Source organism: Myxocyprinus asiaticus, chromosome 30 (assembly GCF_019703515.2).
Source record: "Myxocyprinus asiaticus isolate MX2 ecotype Aquarium Trade chromosome 30, UBuf_Myxa_2, whole genome shotgun sequence".
In the NCBI taxonomy this organism is placed as follows: Eukaryota; Metazoa; Chordata; class Actinopteri; order Cypriniformes; family Catostomidae; genus Myxocyprinus; species Myxocyprinus asiaticus.
Window position 1 is genome coordinate 5243762 of NC_059373.1, and position 20960 is coordinate 5264721.

The 20960-nt window shown below is 34.6% G+C and overlaps 1 protein-coding gene across 1 annotated transcript in view; it reads left to right on the forward strand.

Annotated features, from left to right (window-relative positions):
* The window catches only part of LOC127421578 (collagen alpha-1(XXII) chain-like), an 83037-nt gene extending 71759 nt beyond the window's left edge, over positions 1–11278 (forward strand). Inside the window, 14 exon segments of the mRNA XM_051664711.1 lie at positions 33–86; positions 313–366; positions 459–503; positions 633–686; positions 798–851; positions 932–985; positions 1469–1540; positions 1743–1778; positions 1872–1916; positions 2911–3090; positions 3179–3245; positions 3613–3795; positions 3929–4006; positions 5065–11278. Coding sequence (XP_051520671.1) covers positions 33–86; positions 313–366; positions 459–503; positions 633–686; positions 798–851; positions 932–985; positions 1469–1540; positions 1743–1778; positions 1872–1916; positions 2911–3090; positions 3179–3245; positions 3613–3795; positions 3929–4006; positions 5065–5258 — 1170 coding nt within the window. The 3' untranslated portion in view covers positions 5259–11278.
* Positions 11279–20960: the final 9682 nt, after the last annotated feature.

Below are 20960 nucleotides of genomic sequence, written 5' to 3' on the forward strand. Positions count from 1 at the left end.
CATTTCCTGATACTAAATGTTCCATGCTGAAGGGCATGATGGGTAAATCTGGAAAGGATGGAAGAGCAGGAGAACCAGGAGAGCCGGTACAAGCCTGATGTTTATTATGGATTTCTTCAGTACTTTCAACACAGTATCACTAATCGTCATAATACTCGCTTAGACTCCAAACACGTGCTAACATCCTAGCAATTTAAAATCAGTTATACAGAAATAATAAAATATGCATTTTTAGATGTTTTATTAGAGTATTGTTATTATTATTCAAATAGATAGATATCATTATTAGATTCTTTTCTTTTCTTCTTGCAGGGCAAGCAGGGTGAGCCTGGACCACCAGGCAGAGACGGACTCAGAGGAATGCCTGTGAGTGATACAATCACTCTATGTTGGTACTGGCACACTGTTTGTAAAGGTAACATGTTCAAATATATTTATTTCTTGTTATTCTTTTCTAGGGTTTCAAAGGTCATAGAGGGGAACCAGGACCACCAGGGTCAAAGGTTAGGCGATTCCTGTTGAAATCCATGCACATAGATACATGTTTTTAAGCTCGTGCCACTAATGCATGCTTCAAAAATAATCCAGAAACATCATGTCATTTGTTTACATATGCTGTTTTGTCATGTTAGGGCGAAGAAGGGAAGCAGGGAACTCCTGGACATGAAGGTCCACCTGGGAAAGATGTGAGTCAGAACTCAACTGTCTTGTGCTGTCCACCTCTTCATGTCAGAGGTAAACATGAAGGCCGTGCACAGATGGTTTTGAGATTTAATTGGTATTTGTGTGTCAATCAGGGGAACGCAGGACCGCCAGGGCCAGAGGGCATGAGGGGGCCAAGAGGAGAACCGGTGAGGAACGTTTGAAGAAACAATGATAAATAAACAAAAGCACTTGTGTGATTATTCTGTGACTATTCTGTATTTTGTAGGGTCAACCAGGAGAACCAGGAGCACAAGGCAAGTCTGGAACTCAGGGAAATCCGGTAAGTATTGTGGAAGTGCATCACCATGGGTGACCATCTTGATCCATAACTAGAGATCTAGATTATAATCTATCCGGTCTGTCAATTTAGGTCTTCTTTTTATAGCGAAACATTGTGTTCTGTCACCCTTAGTGAGATTCTCATTGACTTTGTGCCAGGTAGCAAATAGAAGTTCTGTTATAACTTTATTGTCGTAGAATATAATGAAGTAAAGCTGCATAAGCTTGATTGTAGTTTGACTGCTTTACATTTGGGTTAAAAAGGTAGCTTCCTATTTCTGGAAATACTGCAAGTGTGCACTATATAAAGTATTTATCGCAATTATCTTCTATCCTTTCTGACAGAACTTTATTTTTTGATGATTTAGATTGTGCATTTTTGCTGCCTAGAATGATTCTCCCAGAATCCCATTTTATGAGGTGCGCTATGTGGACAAGGAAAGGACATATATAACAATCATTTCTTCATTTTAACATGTCTCAGGGTCAGCCAGGACACAAAGGTGAGGCGGGGAGCCCAGGATTACCTGGTTTTCTAGGCCCGGCAGGACCATCGGTGAGTGGAGATGTTTGTGCGGTTCTGATTGGAATTCCAATGCTTTCATATTAGGATTTTCAGCTTATCCATATTAAAATATAAGCTGGAATCTATCTGTTCATATGTTCTATCTATCTTTCTATCTATCTATCAGCCTTAAGTGAAAATGAAGTGGTTTTAGACAAAGTGTAAGATGTTTACACTCTTCTTTTTACCTTAGGGTCCGCCTGGTCCAGCTGGCCTGGAGGGCAAACAAGTAAGTGATGGTTCTTGAAAGTGGTTGAATATTATACTCATTTTTATGTCTTTTTTTTTTTTTCTTTTGGACTAATCTTGTTTCTGTCATAAGGGTATGCCAGGAGACCCAGGAGACAGAGGACACAAGGGAGACAAGGTTATCTGTCTGTCTGTCTGTCTGTCTGTCATTCTTTCTGTTGTTCTTTTCATCCATCCATCCATCCATCCATCAATCCATCGTTTGTTCAATGTTCATTCTATCTATTACTATCTATCTATTGTTTGTTTGTTATTTTTTTCGTTTTTCTGTCTATCTAATGTTTTTTTGTTTAGTTGTTCATTTGTTCTCTCTCTGTCTATCTATATGTACTGTTTGTTCATTAATTCGTTCTATCTATCAATCTATCGTTCATTCATTCTTTTGTTCACACATTCTTTTGTTAATTCATTCAATCTGTCTATCGTTCTACCTATTGTTCGTTTGGTTATTCGGTCATTCTATCTGTCTATTTCTAATCGTTTATTCTTTCGCTCTTTTGTACATTCTTTCTATATCGTTATATCTGTTGTTTGTTGTTAATTCATTCGTTTGTTCTATGTTTATTCATTCATTCTAACAATCTACCGTTCATTTGTTCGTTCGTTCATTCATTCTATCTATTGATTCATCTTTTGTCCGTTCTTTCTTTTTTGTCATTCTATCTATTAATCTATTTTGTTAGTTCTTTTGTTCATACATTCTGTCGTTCATTCGTTGTATCCTTCAGTCGTTCTGTATCTATCGTTTGTTCGCTCTTTGATTTATCCTGTCTATATAGTTTTTTCGTTCTGTCTTTTGTTCATTTTGTTCATTCTTTCGTTTGTTTTATCTGTCATTCTGTCCACCGCTCATTTGTTCTTTTGTTCATTCGTTATCTGTGTTAATCTATCTATTGTTCATTTGTTCAATGTTTATTCTATCTGTCGTTCATGCATTCCATCTATAGTTTTTTGTTCATTCTTTTGTTTGTTCTACCTTTCATTCCATCTATATATTGTCTTTCGTTCATTCGTTCTATCTCTATCTATCTTTCGTTCCAACCATCTATTGTTTTTCATTCTAAACAGATGTATATTCTAAGCTTTCAAGATTCTGTTGCTTGTTTCTGCAGGGTGATAATGGAATTAAAGGAGATAAAGGACCCATTGGAGATCCGGGTATGCCGGGACACCCTGGGCCTCCAGGTCGGAAGGGTCACACAGGGATGATGGGCATGGCGGGACCCCCAGGGGAAGTGGGTCCTGCTGGGCCCCCTGGTCAGCCAGGACAGCCGGGTCTCCCAGGAATCAGAGTGAGTATACATTTATTTTTGCATGCACAGCAGTTTATCTTTGATGGCGTAATGAAGATTAAGAGGTCATTTCGACATCTCTTTTAAGGGTGAGACACCGTCAATGGAACAAATGCGACGGCTGATTCAAGAGGAGCTAGCCAAACAGTTAGATGGTGAGATTCATTCAATGCACAAATTTCACTTAAAACACAATTTATGTTTAATTTTCTGTCACCAAATGTTAGTTGTGCCCAATGTAAATTGAAAGTTTTGTCATCATTTGCTCACCCTCTTGGTGTTCATTTTTTCCTGTAGAACACAAAGGGAGATGTTAGTCAGTTTGTTAGTCCTAGTCACCATATATTGTGTTGCATCTTATATAAATACAATAAAAATGAATAATGACTGAGGGTGTGAAAACAATGAGATTTTCCATTTTGGGGTGAACTATTCCTTCAAGATCTTCTGTCTGAATTGTGTTCTGTATACAATACATAGTTTCATATTCTCTAAACTTTTAATTGGTTTTCTGAATCACAGCTAAGTTGGCCTACCTCATGGCTCAAATACAGCCCGCTCATATCAAAAGCCCGGCTGGACGTCCGGGGCCACCTGGTCCCCCAGGTATAGATGGATCCCCTGGCCGACAAGGCCCACCTGGAGAGTCTGGGATACCTGGACAAAACGGAGCAGAGGGACCCAGAGGCCCAATGGGTCCTAAAGGTACAACTTTGGTGATTCTTTGTCAGATTTCAAGGGACAAAAGCTTAGTAAAAACATCTGTTGCTCATGCGTGATACACCACTGAACGGTTGGTTGAGGTTTGGCGTCTTTCAAACCATGTCGATGTGTTTAGGTGAACGAGGAGAAAGAGGTGAAAAGGGAGAGGACGGTGTTGGACAGAGAGGAGAACCTGGTCCAACTGGTCCCATTGGTAAGACCTTCAGTCCTAATGATCAATTTTACTTCTGTTACTCAAATGATGTATTGGGTGAATCTGAAGAAAACTGCCAAGAACATGTCCAGATTATATTTAATCCCAAAATCATAAGAAAGAAATTAAGAAAATATATGTTCTAAAAGGAAATTAATTTTTTATTTTATTATCAATTACCCAAAAAGTTCATTCACATTACTGTAATGTAACAAAAATTATATATTATTTAAATTAAAAGTTTGCATTGAAATAAAGTATACACCGTGCTTGTACTGTATTTGCTGTCCTTATTTCTTAAATTGTAAATGAAAAAAATACATTTGAAATGAAAAAAAAAATAAATAAATTGATTATATTAAACAAAGAAAATAAAGCCTGTTTTTGGACAATGAATATTTTTTAAAATTACAGTTAAGTACCCAAGTACTGAAAAAGTTCATTTGTATTGCTGCAATGAAACAAAAATTATGATTTATTATATAAATTGTAAAGTATATATCATGGTTGTGTTTGTTGTACTGTAAACTTATTATTTATTTATTTTATAAAATAAAATAAAAATATGTTTTACATTTTTGATATCATTATTATTATGTATTTATGTAATATATTAAAAAAAAATGATTATAAAAATAAAAATGTGTCCAGACAGGACAATATCTGTATTTGCATGAATTATTAATTTTATATATATATATATGTATTTATTTTTTTTACATTACAATAAAGAAATTACTTATTATTATTATTATTATTATTATTATTTTTAATGCGGTAATGAGACAGATTTTTTGCATTACAGTAATACTTTTTGTATTACAGTAATGACAATGAAATTTTTGTGCAGTACGGTAATGTGAATTGTTGAATTCACATTCAGTGAAAATAATATCACAGTGCAAAACATCAAAATGGTTTATATTATTTATCCTCTTAATTTTGTTTGCTTTAATTGTCAATTTAATTGCCTTTTTTTTGTGAGATTCACTCATATGTTTTATAATTGTGGAAGTGGGCATAAAAAAACATTCCCTGATGTGATATTTCTGTGACAGGTCCTGCAGGAATGCCAGGTTATGGAAAAGATGGTCTTCCTGGATCCGCAGGATCTCAGGGAGAGCCTGGTAATCCTGGCCCTCATGGTCAGCCTGGACCACCGGGACCGCCAGGCCAGTGTGACCCCTCTCAGTGTGCATACTATGCCAGCCTGGCCTCAAGACCTCACACTAAAAATGTCAAGGGGACTTAACGCACCTCTTACTGTCCTGGGCTAGCAGCTAATTATGAACTTGGACATTCAGTAAGCCAAGAATATCTTCTATTAAGATCAAGAGAACTCCAGTCTGGAGCATCTGAGGGGTGTGTGAATGTATGTGAATGTGTGTGTGTTTATAATAGGCTTTTCACACTGCGCCAAACCTTGGGTTAACGTCATCTTAATCCTGGGATAAGCAATGTTTTACATTTGTAATTTTGAAAGGGTGTTAGTGTTTTTAACCCTGGGTTACGAAGCCCTGCTCTACTGCACGGTAAACACCGCTTTTGAGGTATAAGGTGTTAAAATCTTACACAGAGTTGTTTAGCAATAGACTACCAACAATATACTTAACACAGGAGCACATCAGGAAATTCTAGTTGTGTTATCCAGGCTTGGAAATGTCATGGAAATTAGCCAAATCTTAGAAGTAATGGACATACATGAATATATATTTTTCTAGCTAAAATCAATCAGTGAGATATTGATCTGTTGTGTAGAGTAAAACTAGATCAGATTCATGCGCTTCGTACAGTTGCAAAATATTCATGTGCCTTGTTTAGTTTCACAGTCTGGGAAACAGTGACAAATGTCAAACCGTCAGTACGTTTACATGCATTTTAAAAGTTTGATTTCAGTCAGACTAAAACAATAATTTGTCATTTTATTATGTCATGCAAATGCATTAGTCTGACTGAAATCGTACCATTTACATTGATGCATTTGGCAGACGCTTTTATCCAAAGTGACTTACAGTGCACTTAATACAGGGACAATCCCCCTGAAGCAACCTGGAGTTAAGTGCCTTTCTCAAGGACACAATGGTGGTGGCTGTGGGGATTGAACCAGCAACCTTCTGATTACCAGTTATGTGCTTTAGCCCACTATGCCACCACCACTTTTTGGTTGCAAAGTCGGACTAACAGACCTTGGTAATGCAACTGTACCTTAATCCGAACACAATCTGACCTCGGCGTTATGCGATGACTCGCAACGTTTATTTAACACTTCCTTTGCTGACGTCCTTCCTTCAAATATTCGATTACGTATCGTGTCACGTAGCTGAACTTGCTTTAGCCCGATTATAACTGCACATGTAAACGTACTGCATGAACGAATTAAGTGGAGCGATGAAGTGACCGTATTATTTTTACAATTATTCCCATGGATAGACAAGCAGTTATTAAAAAGTGAGCTCATTGTGAGCTGTGCTTGTCCAATCAGTGCTATTAACCTCATATATATGCAAGTAAGAACGTAAACCCAGGGTTTACAAATGTACAATATAAAATCTCAAAAATCGGAATACCCCGGGATTAATTACTAACACAGAATGAAGAGTGTGAAACATTGAACCCAGTATCACATAAACCCAGGGTTAAAAATGGCCCTCGGTCAACAATTTCAAGTGTGAAAAGCCCATAAAAGTCCTGCCGTTCAGAGGTAGATATGATTTTTTTAAGGTGATTGGGTGATATTTAGGGTATGTGAGTTTTAGGTCAGGATATTCACTTCAAATCAAAACCGTAAAGGTTTTTTCGGTCAACAGCGCAAGATTCCTGTTACAAAGGAAAAACATTAACTACCTTGATGATGTCATAATGATACAACTTGTCGCCCAAGGTTGTGCCGCCCATGCTCAAAAGGTTTGCTGACACCATGTGGTCAGTAATCGGGTATTGATCCAGTGTAAGAAACGTCTGTACAGAGTCAAGATGTGTTTATCAAGTCTGGGGAATTTTCTACTTGAGGTTTATCGATGAAGCGCTCTGTTCCGCTGGGGGGAAAAAAGAAAAAGCAGGGCATTATTTCCCTCATCAATAGCTGATCTCAACAAGAATCATTAGAGGTCCTAAAGGTCGTGGGGAAATGCGTACAGTGCCTTTTATCTGCTCTTTTTTAATGTAGCCATAGGTTTGTAAGATATATCTCTTTTTTAAGCCATGAATTGTGGGAGTAATATGCAGTTTTATCATTTAGATCATTAAACTTGAGTTTTTCGATGACCTTTCGTTTCCTCGGGCAGTTTTTCACATTTTTTGACTTTAAAGAGGATTCAAAGCCTTGGTAGCACAGCCGGTTTGTCATATAAAATTACCACTGAAGGAACAGTTTAAGGAATGTTCTGGGTTCAATACAAGTTAAGCTCAATTGACAGCATTAGTGGCATAATGTTGATTACCAAAAGTAATAAATACAACTCGTCCCTCCTTTTCTTAAAAAAAAAAAAAAAAGCAAAAATGGAAGTTACAGTGAGACACTTACAGTGGAAGTCAATGAGGCCGATTTTTTTTGGAGGGTTTAAAGGCAGAAATGTGAAGCTTATAAAATTAGCTTTGCCACCCCAACTCGGACCTCGCTTGCATCCTGGAGACGGTGTGCAACGGCTTAACCCGTCTGTGTCACGCATGGTCCATAACAACGTTCCGCTCGTGTCTGGGAGGCCTTCCGCCTCAGTAGACAAATCACCCACACCTCCCCTCTCCCACCTTAGACGAACTTACTGGATGCCACCCCTTAATCAACTCTTGCCACCCCTTTGCCACCCCTGGCAAAAAATTCTGGACACGCCCCTGTACCCCAGTTCATTATGGTAAGCCTTTATTAATTATTTATATTTTAGAGCTGTCGGTATGGATTTGGCGGGAAATTGCATACTTCCGTCAGTCATCCGTGTGTGTTTACATAATGTCCATAAAGAAAGAAAAGAAGGTCCGTTGATACTACAGCGCATGTTTATGTGTGGTGAAAGGTGTGGTAGAAGTTTGAAGCTGAAAGCTTGTAACCACAACAAAAGAGCGACACTGACCATGGATCATTCAAAAAGGCAACCCTCTGGAGAATCACCCGTTTCCAAAATAACCCTCAAACCGAGAAGTATCTGCATGCAAAAAGGAAAAGCGGCAGAGCCCGTAATAATAAAACACGAAAAAACAATCGGCTTGGCATTTTCAGAGGTGGCGACCTATTTAAACCTAGGGATTTAAAACCTACCTTGAGGTGGATTTTTCTCACTTGACATGTAAGATATTTTATTGGACCGATAGTTAGCCAGATAGCTCTCTTAGTGTGGTAGTTTGTTATATAGCGTTAGCTACTCTAATGTAGCATTGCATTATGGATTGTGGTACTGCAGTGCTTGATTTCATATTCGAGGAAGGAAATGGGGGAAAAAAAACAAACTAGACCAGATCTCTAGACCAGTTACTACCTTGGTCTGGTTGCTTGCTAGCTAAGATATAATAGTTTCCATCGTTTGACTTTCTGATATGACTAGCAATCGTTATGTCTAATGTCATCATTATTTATTTTGAAACAATTGTTTTCAGTGAGTCAAAACTACAGCGGAAGATGTGCTACTTATCTGCTAATAAGACATATTTTTCGGATATCCGTCTTTTTCTTCCTTTCGTTATTTATTTATTTAAAGTTTTGTGGGGAGGGGGCGAGTTTTGTTGTTGTTAGTGACATTTGGTCTGATAAGTCGATCATCTGTATCCATGGTTACAACGGTACTCCTCAAACCATCAGATTCCTCCACACAGAAGAGCAGAGCCAAAGCATGACTGATGTAATTTCCATAACAATGTTCCTCCGCAAGTAACTTGCAGTTCTATGCTTCAACCAAAAAAAAAAAAAAAAAAAAGTTACAACTTTTCTAAAAGTTACATAGTGTAGCTTTAAAGGGGTGAAAAGTCTAAATTAATTTTTGTGGTCACCAACATTGTCACAAATGCTGTTAATTAAGAGTCACTTGTATTGAAGCCGGAATATTATAAATATCCTTTAAAGCAAATTAAGAAGATTCTGTTATGATTTATGTCACTCACCCTCATGTTGTTACAAAAGTGTATGACTTTTTCTGTTAAACACAAAATGAGATGTTTTGAATAATGTGCATGCTGCTGTTTTCCATATAACGAAAGCATAGTGACCAGGGGCTGTCAAGCTCCAAAAAAAGCCAAATAAAGTATCAGAAAAGCACCATAAAAGTATGACTAGTGCACATTCAAGTCTTCTTAAGCTAAAGTTTGTGTAAGGAACAGACTGAAATTTATGTACCGTTTTCACTGAAAATCTTTCCCTCCACTGCAGCGCTGAAATCTCATTGCGCTTTGCATATTCAAATATGTCACACCACATTCAGTTATGAAATATGCAAGAACCAAAGACATTTGGTGTCAATGGCATCCCACTTTGACACGTGTCTTGGCGCACCAATTTGAATATGTGAGCAAATTAGATTTCAGAGAGAGGGGAAGATTATCAGTGAATACGACTTAAATTTCTGTCTGTTCCTCACACAAATGTATCATATGACTTCAGAAGACTTGGAATATAGTGCATGAATCATATTTTATACTTTTAATATACTACTTTTATACTTAAATAGTACTTTTTGGAGCTTGAAAGATTTAAACGTGCTTTTGTTGTACAGAAAAAGCAGCTTGAACATTCTTCAGAATTTATACTTTATAAGTCATATATGTTGCAAAAGGTTTTACTTTTAGATCTGTTCTTTGTAGAGTTTTTATCCTCATTAAAGGTGCTGTAAGTGATACGCATATTTTGGAAACAATGCATTTAATGCATACAAGTCAATCAGAAATGTTTTATGCCTGTCAATCATATCGCATGTTCAAGTTTGCTGACATCCGATTGGCTAACATGTCTTTAGAGGACAAGGTTTTGTATAGAGAAAGTTTCCAAAATGGTGGAAATGAGCAAGACCACTAAAATCGGTTACAGCACATTTAAAGGAATATTCTGGGTTCAATACAAGTTAAGCTCAAATGACAGTCTTTGTGGAATAATGTTGATTACCACAGAAATTAATTTCAACTTGTCCCTCCTTTTCTTTAAAACAAAAGCAAAAATTCGAGTGACAGTAAGGCACGTACAATGGAAGTGAATGGGGCAAAAATCCGTAAACGTTCGCTGTTTCAAAAGTATAGCCAAAAGATGAAAAATAATATGCACATTGTTCATTTTGACCTCCCCTGACATGATTTGATCAAATCTCTTTTCTGTGTAAGTTATGTCCAATTTTACAACTTTGTTGCCATGACAACATAACTCTGTAAACCCCTAATATGACTGTAAAAATGACTATTTAAACATCTTTAAAGCTCAAATAATAAACAAGTTTTAACAATACTTGTGCTTTTAGTAAATTATAAGCTTAACATTTTTGCCTTTTAACCCTCCATAAATTGGCCCCATTCACTCCCATTGTAAGTGCCTCACTGTAACTTCAATTTTTTCAAAGAAAAGGAGGGATGAGTCAAAAAGATTTTTTTATGATAATCAACATTATGCCACAAATGCTGTCCATTGAGCTTAACTTGTACTGAACACAGAATATTCCTTTAAAGAATGTGGTAAGAATTAAGTGAATTTGTTAATCATATTTTAATTCTAAAATGTTACAGGTATGCTGTTCTGCTTGCCCCCCAAAAAACAACAACAATTACACTGAATCTTTTATTATTTCATATTATTTACATACATAATTATTCCCCACATTAAGAACAAAATGTAAACTGTTATTTTTTCATATTTGTCATTGTTTGCCCTGTCTCAAAGACTCACATTCAAGCAATGTTTTGATGTAACTTAATTTGACAAACTGATCTTATTACTTATGCAAATTTATGTAAATCCATGGTGCTTTGTCTATGCAAGCCAAAGAAAAACACGCTATCAGCATCTCAGTCATATTCTCCTCCACTTTATTCAAATATAGTTGCATTTTGACTTCATATCCACTTGTTAGTTTGGCTTTTTTAAGCTGTTAATGACTGTAATGTTTTTTGTTTTTTTTACATTAATTTGCATTAAATTATTCTAATGAGCTATAGGTGCGGGCGATGTAAAAATAGCTTAATTTATGCATGGTGTAATCTAACTATTTATACTGATTCTCTGGTGCTATCATTCATTTTAATTAGACTGATATGTGTACGTGTGAGGAGGGAAGAGCACATGTGTTAATAAAGAGTTGATCAGGTCCATTTTATAGAACTGGGTTGTTCTTGTAAATAATCCTGTTATAAAGTGTGTGTGTATATGTTCTTCAACGGCTCTGTGATGGATTTACAGGTTTAGATGCTTCATTCTTTTAAAGTTATCTAAATAAAAAATAAACAAGATCAAATGGATGATTTTCACAAAACCTGTCAAGAAAATGTCCTGGTCCTATTTAATTCAAAATCATACAAAATAAATAAGTTATATTTTGCATATAGAAAATTAAGCATATATTTTTTTAGGGCCATTAAGATTTTTTACGTTGCAGTATTATTTTCATGACAATTTCACACTTATTTTACTCCCCAGTTCTCATTACCGCAACTAGAAAAAAAGATGGTCATTATGATATTCTCATTACTGCAACGTGAAAAAAATAAATATATTATTTAAATTGTAAGGTATTCATACATCATAGTATTCCACTGGTACTGCCTTTCATTTTTGTTGAGTTTAATTAAAAAAACTTTTTTTTCCTGTAAACATAAAATAAAATAAAATAAATTTTTTTATGGTAATGACAGTCGTCACTGAAAACAATGGGAATATTGTTTTCAATATTGTCCCAAAATGTGCTCAAAAAAAAAATAATCATAATGGTCCTAAATGTAGGCTTCAATTTCTTTATATAAAATATAATTTCATATTTATTTATTTTTATTTTATTTTTTTATTTGGGTTGAAATATAACCAGGGCATTTATTGACGGGCTTCATGGGAATTCCCCAAATAAATGTACTAATATTAAAAATAAATATATTTGAACATATATTGACAGCATCACCACAAGGGGTGAGGTGGAGCAATAGTTTGAAGAGAATCTTACTAAAATTTAAATTAGTTTGGAATTTTCTATTCAGTCATTTTTTAAGTTTTACCTTAATTGTGCTACTCAAACAAAAATATAAGTGTAAGGTAATACAGTTATTAACAGTAAAGAGACCAGTATGAAAGCTGAGTTTCAATCAATAGAGGAAGAGTTTACTGAAGACAAAGTTTTCCACATTTCTAAAAGTGAAATCTAACCTTGAGGATGAGTTGAGGATCTAACCTTAGATGACCGAAACGACAGTAATTATGGGCATATGCAAATGAATTGACATAATCGTAGTACAGATAATTCTAGAAACATCCAAACATGGTGTTCAGTTCAACTGACATGAATGCAATTCTTCAACACTCAAGTTGGGCTGCAGATTCAGTTCAGAGGCGAGTCGTAGATCGAGAGGGCGCTTCTCCTTTTAGACACCCTTGGCATACAGCTCCTGTGACTTAGTCACATGACTCAAAACTCCAACAATCACTGCAATGACATCATTAGACAGAACAAAACAGAGGGCTATCTTTCCCTCAAGGTTGAGTCAGACCTCACTGGGACACAGACCTTATCCAACTAGAACAAATATGACGATAGAACAAGATGTCCAAACGCAACAGGGCAAATTAGGCAGAAATATACTTTTAGTGATCAATGCTAAGAATGCATTTGTGTCAGTAAATACGTGTGGTATATCAATGACCAAAAACATAAACACAAGAAAACTCCTGCTTAATTTTATAAGTGACCAATAATTAATTTCATCTCACATGCACTGTATATTTGTTCTCTGGGAGCCGGGCTAAATGAGTAAGCACTGTTACTGCATTCCTGACATAGGTCAGACCCTTCAGTCACACCTCAGAGGTCATATATACAAATGACCTGTAACATTCATAATTATAACATAACCTGAATAAATGCACATGATTAAAAAACCTTTGATTACCTTTTGATTACAATAATTGCTAGTGAATGTAAACATATCCCTTCATTAGACTCTTATCTATATTGAAAGCATTCTGTTGTTAGTGCCCGGGGGTCCTGTTGCTTCTCCTCTGGCACTGTCGACGCCATCCTTACTGATGCCAGGCTTGCCAGCTGGTACTGTTTTATAAAATCAGATTTCATAAGTGAGGGTTTTGAATCACAGATGGAAAATGCTTACAAAACAACACTAACAACATTTGTTAACATTTGCTAATGCATAGGCAATATATTTTTTTACAGCATTTATTAATCTTGGTTGATGTTAATTTATAAATTGCATAAGATTTGTTCATTGTTAGTTCATTATGCATTAATGTTAACATATCAAATGTTTAATTTGAAAATTGTATTGGTGCTGTGAAAGATTCACAGTGTTGCATTACAGTATTATAAATGGATAAAGGGATTAGTTAAGTGTTATTTGTTAACATTAGGTAACTACATTACTGTAAAGTGTTATCAAAACAACATATTTATCTGTGATTTACTGAAAAGACTCCATTGTGTGACTATAGAAACGATTTGACTACTAATGCCCAGCAAAAATGCAGTGCGACTTATTTTTTTTCTGGGAAATTAAACATCAGTAGGCCTACATCAGTAAACATGTTGGGAATTAAGAAAAAAAGATTACAGTTCAAACACTAACTTGGACAATTGCAAAATTTCTTCCAACAGTGTTTTATGGAATTGTGTTACAAAAAGGAGGAAAAAAAAAAGCTAGTTAACACAATTGCCTGACTTTAGCTAGCTCTAGAAGTTAATATGCAACTACTGTCCCACCAAAACTGCTTTTGTTATACAGTTGAGAGTGTCACCAATTGTTGTGTAGTTTTTACCCATTTTTAAAGAGTGTAAGCCTGTATTTTATTGAATTGCTTTAAACAAACATTGCATTTCTGCAACACTGAATCTCTGAGGGTTAAAAGTACTTGTGAAGCAAAACTTTTTAATATGATGTTTTGTTTCCAGAGAATATATTTATATTTTTCTGACTCCATTGGCAAATATATATATATATATATATATATATATATATATATATATATATATATATATATATATATATTATAATTATTATTATTATTATTATTTTTAGTTTTTTTATTTCATGAATAAACCTCACACAATGTTCAAAAAAATTATATTTGTACTTAAGGATTAGGAATTATATTTAAGTCTTAAAATGTCATTTTTCTTCCTTGAGGTTCATTTATAATGTTAGTTAAGTTTTTTTGTTTTTTTGTTGGCACAAACCTCAAATGTAGTATTACATACAGAATTGAATTTCTGATAAATTGTTGTAATAGTTTATGCAGTTTTGCTTCTCATGTAAATTTGTCTTGTTTTTAAGTTTGAAGTTTATTTTCCTTTCTGCTTAGCAACACCATGATTGAATTAATGCAGAAAATACATAAAAAAAATAAAATAATAAAAAATATATTAAAAAGACAAACAAAAGCACATTTACAGACACATTAAACATACTCAAAAGTAAAATCATCAATTCTCAATAACAGCTCTATTATTATCATTATTATTATTATTTTATATTTAAGGCTATCATGGTATTTTCTCTGTAAAATAAGCCAAAAATACTGAATAAGAAAATAATTTCTCAAGTGTACATTTAAAGGTATTATGACCCCCAGACCTCACAGCTTCTACAAGACTGTTGCTGTTGATACAATGTCAAAAACCCTGAGTGTTCAGCAAATGTTACACAACTTTTTTCCTTCTTTTTTTTTTCTGGTGCTGCATTTATATTATTAATCATCAATAAACATCATAATCTCCTCAGAGATTCTAATGTTTTCCTACATAATTAAGGAAGACAGAGATGTTGAAGGGGTTTTAGAATCCTCCTGTTATAGCTTCTCAGTCTCTGTCTCATTAGCAAGTGCAGCATTCCTCCTCGACTCGGCGGTAATGAGCACCGGCTGAACTCGCTGTACGACAACCTCCATTCGAGAGGACCAAAGAAGAGCAATGCTAATCTCTCTGGAGTCTGCCACCCTTGAATGACTGTGTCAGCAGCAACCGATGATGGAAATAAATGTGTTTGGAGTTTTAATCTGTAAATTCCACCTGAAGCAAAATCTAATAATGAAAGAAGTAGATTGAAAATTTAAAGATTACTGATTCTTGCAAAGGTATTCAGTTTTGAACATGGCCAGTGGGTAAGTTACTCTAAAAAAAAGTAATTAATTACTAACTACTAATTACATCTTTTACAGTGTAATTAGAATACTGTACTAATTACTCTGTCTGAAAAGTAATTGCATTACTTATTACTAATTACTTTCTAAAACCCTGATCAACCTTGACCAGATGAACAATACAAGAATAAACATGAAACTGTTCTTTTAATTCTTTCAAATAAATCATATCAAATCAAATAAATTATTCATGAACTGGCCAAAGAATTTAAAGGGAAAGCGTTAAATTAAAAAACATACATTTTAACATCAGAAGTTACATTTCGATTTGAAATTCACTATTGTTTTATATAGAATTGTTCAATAGTTTATACAGTATTTAATGCAATTACATCAGAAGTAACTGTAATTAAATTACAGAAAAAGGAAGAGTAATCCCTTACTTTACTTTTTTCAAGGAAAAAAATTTTTAATTACAGTAATTAATTACTCAGTAATGCATTACACCCAACACTGAACATGACATAATATTAAACTCTTCAACTCTGGTGCATTTTTTTGGCTGCCACCTGCAATTTTTTTCACACACAGATGTAAAAGCTTAACTTACACATGCAGTGGACTAATTGCCAAAACTCTGTCATTTTACAGAACACCACCCAATTTTCAAAAAAACAAAAAACAAAACATTATATATATATATGTATACAATTCTACAGTTATTCATAATTAATACTGTATACATTTACAATTTTATAATGAACATAAACTCTTTTTTTGTTTTCTAACTTTGTAGGCATGTCATTCCTGTTGTGTGTGCTGTATTTTCATGCAAAAATATATATATATAAAACAGCAGGTACATTCTCGGCACTTATTTTTTCTTACACACTCTCACGGCAAAATCGCCAGGATTCCTACGACTTTCCTAAATTTGGCTAATTCATATGATATAGTGCAACTGCACTCGTTTGAATTCCTATGACTTTCACTTTCCGCCAATGACGTCGATGGACATTGCTTCCATCTAATACGTGATAATTACTTGCTTCTGTCACACACAACAGCTTCTTATCATGTTTACACACTCTACTGATTGGTTAAGTTTAGATAAGGGGTTTGGGTAAGGACATAATATTAATAAGTATTTCCTTAATGCCTCCTGCACGGAACTCGCGCTTACTTCCGCATTAGACATCCGGGAATTTGCACCTGATGAAGTCGTACGAGTTTATGTGAACAACATCGTGCAAGACCATACGAAATAGCCAACTCATAAATTATATACGACATTTCATGAGATGGGGTTGGTTTTATCAGGTATCAGGATCTAGTGTTATATTAAAATTAATCATATTTCAGATTTTGGAGAAATTCACCAATGCTGATCAATAACCTTAAATTCAGTCTGACAGACTCACTCAGCAATGCCTTATACACTGATGCAAGATTAACAGCTAGAAAGGTTTATAACAATAATATGAAACCGTATTCGGCATTATTTAAAAAAAAAAATTAAAATACCAGTTTGTCCTCATGATAGTGGGTTTACTTAACTGTTTTTAAGCCTATATTTGTGATATACACACATCACATTAGCCAATCTCCATCTTTATGTGAAACTGTAATTGTCACAAACACATGGAGATACATCAACCCGATCATGTTGAACTCGTAATAATGGACACGTGTGATTTTATTCCGCATATTTTCTGATTTTCTGATTTTCTGCGTCCTAGATAAACTTGTGCAGCTGTTGTGCACTGAGGTGACAGATGATGTCAGTCGCAACAGATGTTCTTAGTTGAAGGATGTATTTGTTCACGTCACTTACATCATCAGCGAGCATCAGAATATCATTCTTACAATACAAATTTAAGCATGCTGCATTTTCTTAAAAAAATTAAAATGTTAAAAAAATTACCGGCCAAAGAGCGAGTTGACTACTCAAACTCCAATATCGTTTCTCCCTTTATATAGCACGTCAACAGAGGCAGAATTTGAAGTTTTCAGTCTTCCGCACTGCACAATTCCGCAAATGAGCAGCACCTTGAGGTGATATAGAAATATTCTATGCTTTCATATGGTACCACACAAGTGATTTTTTGATCAGGGGATTTTTACAATTGAAGTGTAAACTTAATGCACAATTCTGTCCTCAACCACGTCTGTAGAGTTTAAAAGGTAATTAGTAAACAGTACTAACAGTATTATGTACCTAAAGAGGCAATTTAAAGGGATAATTAACTCAAAAATTACAATTTCTTTCTTTCATTCTTTCATCATTTACTCACCCTCATGCCATCCCAGATGTGTGACTTTCTTTCTTCTGCAGAACACAAAGAGTTTAAGACGAATATCTATTTTCTGTAGGTCCATACAATGCAAGTAAATGGTGACCAAAAAAGTCCAAAACACATAAAGGCAGCATAAAAGTAATCCATATGACTCCAGTGGTAAAATCCATATCTTCAGCAGTATGATAAGTGTGGGTGAGAAATAGATTAATATTTAAGTCCTTTTTAAAAATAAATCTCCACTTTCCCTTTCACATTCTTCTTCTTTTGTTTTTTGGCAATGCACATCACCACCTACTGGTTGGGGCTGGTAAAAGGTCAAGATTTATAGTAAAAAAGTACTTAACTATTGATCTGTTTCTCACCCATATTTATCATATTGCTTTTGAAGACTTCTGGATTAACCAACTGGAGTCGTATTAATTACTTTTATGCTGCCTTTATGTGCTTTTTCCCCCTTCTGAGTTCTGGTCACCATTCACTTGCATTTTATGGACATACAGAAATGAGATATTCTTCTAAACATCTTTGTGTGGTTCAGTAGAAGAAAGAAAGCCATACAATTCTAGGATGGCATGAGTGTGAGTAAATGATGAAAGAATTTTCATCATGGGTGAAATATTCCTTTAATTTGAAAGGTGTAATTTTTTCATCATTAGTGTCACCAAATGGAATAGCAAAAGAAAAAAAAAAGTACTTTGTTGACTGCACATTAGGCTTGGCTAGAATATGGTATTTTAACAATGACAGAATAACACACTTCATCTTAAAAATATAAGATAAAAAATTAATAAAATAAAAAAAACATCAAGAAAAAGCTAACTAATAGAAAGCAACAGTTTGGCTCCAGAAGTAAAACTCCATTCCTTTGTCTTCTTGGCCGATTTTCAAATACTCTTATGCTTCAAACCAAAGATTGTAATGTTTTGATTCACCTTGAAACTCTTTTATGAAGGATTTTATGAAATCCCTATGAAAAAATATGAATTAATGGGGGAAAAAATACTTTTCGGTGGGCACTGTTGCGCTCTATTGGCCTCGCTAACTGACTAGTCAGTCTTTGGATGGCTAGTTCACATTTATGACCCATTCCCTACCACCGACATTAGTTAAAATCGGGAACTTCATATTTACATGATGCAGCTGACTCACAACTCCTTCAATGTTTCATATGTATGAGTTTTTAATCCTGTGAATTCATAGCCAATCGAAAAGCACACAAAAGATGTTTGCAATCAAACGCTTAATGTCAGTTGTGCTCACTCCAATCAAATGCTTTCATTTTGAAATGTTTGTCTTTAATTCAGCTGACAGCAGAGCTTTAGTTGGAATAGTAATGCACCAATTGGAAATATTTGGTCAAGTATGAGTGATATTCATAATAACAAATCAAATTGTATCTTTGGCTCCTGGTTTTCTATGAAGGCTATAATCTCCTGGAGGCCCCTTGATTCCCACAGGCTCTTTTGGTCTGGCCTCTCCTGCAGCCCCTGCAGGCCCAAACATTGTTTGTCAGTAATTACAAAGTTGTTTGTAACCATGTCGAGGTGCAGAAACGTATTAACTATTACATAATTTAATTATAGAAATAATTATGGCTTTAGTACGATGCAGTTTCAGATGTATTGATGCTCAATCATATAGATTAATGAAAGTGACATAATAAATGCATGTACTTGCTCAAAGACACAATGGTGGTGACTGTGGGGATCAAACCAGCAGCCTTCTGATTATCAGTTATGTGCTTTAGCCCACTACGCCACCACCTCCACTCTTAGCTCACTTACACATTGTGCACTTTATTTTCTGTCAGAACTGTGCAGCGGGAACATTCAGAGTTAGTTGGAAGCCAAGTCCACTGCTGTTCACCCAAAAATAAAAATTATTTACCTAAAATCGCTCCAAAAACCCATATGACGAATCAAATTGATAACTTTTAATGTGGTTTTATGGTGTTTTTTGGAGCTTGACAGCATGAGTCACTATTATCTTTCAGTATGTGACAAAAAGCCACGTTAATATGTTTCACATTTTTCCATTTGCATTCCATGAAGAAAAGTAATACGGGTTTGGTGCAATGACATTAGGGTAAATCATTTGCATTAAAGAATTTAAATTTTTGGGTGAACTGTCTTTAAGCATAATGTGGCAGCACGATAACAGAGAAATATTCTGGGTAAAATACAAATTAAGCTCAATCGATAGAATTTGTGGCATAATGTTGATTACCACCAAAATTAATGTCAACTTGTCCCTCCTTTTCTTAAAAAAAAAATAAATAAAAATCTGGGTTACACTGAGGCACTATACAATGGAAGTAAATGGGGCCAATCTGTAAATGTTAAAATACTCAGTTTCAAAAGTATAGCCACAAGACAAAAAACAATATGTGTGTTGTTAGTTTCTACCTCTATTTGACATGATTTTAGAGTGAAAAAATTACCCTTACTTTCCTTTTCAGTGTAGTTATGCAATTTCACACCTTTGTTGCCATGACAACGTAACACTGTAAACCCTAAAATTACCATAGAAATTGTGTTTTAAACAACTTTACAGCTCAGATAATCCTTACGTTTAAACAGAAGACTTAATGTGAGTGCTTTTATAAAATTATAAGCTTCAAATTTCTGCCTTTAAACCCTCCAAAAATTGGTCCCATTCACTTCCATTGTAACTGCCTCACAGTAACTATGATTTTTGCTTTTTTTTTTTTTTTTTTATAGAAGAGGAGGGACAAATCAAAAACTTGTGTGTGTGGAAATAAACATTATGCCATTATGCCTTATATAACTTGTACTGAATTCAGAATATTCCTTTAAAGGATGTGATAAGAATTAAGTGAATTTGGTGATTATATTTTAATTCTAAAAGTTTACAGGTATGCTGTTCTACTTACCTAAAAAGAAGTTATGATGAATATTTTAATATTTAATATTATTTACACATATTTTTTCCCCACGTTAAGAACAAAATGTAAACTGTTTATTATTTCCTATTTGTCCTTGTTTGCCCTGTCTCGAGGAGTCACATTCAAGAGATGATGATGCAACTTAATTTGACAAACTGAGCTTATTACTTATGCAAATACATGTAAATTTATTGTATTATTTTTTTTTCAATGCATGCAGAAGAAAAACACGTTATTGGCATCACAATCATTTTCTCCACTTTATTTGAATGTAGTTGCATATCCACTTGTAAGTTTGTATTCTTTAAGTCGTTAATGACTGTAATTGTTTTTACATCAATTTGCATTAAATTATTGTAATGAGCTGGAAGCACATGTGTTAATAAAGAGTTGATCAGTGGGTTGTTATTGTAAATACTCCTGTAATAAATTGTGTATATGTACTATGTGTTCTTCAACAGTTCAGTGATGGATTGGTTTGTATGCTTCATTTTT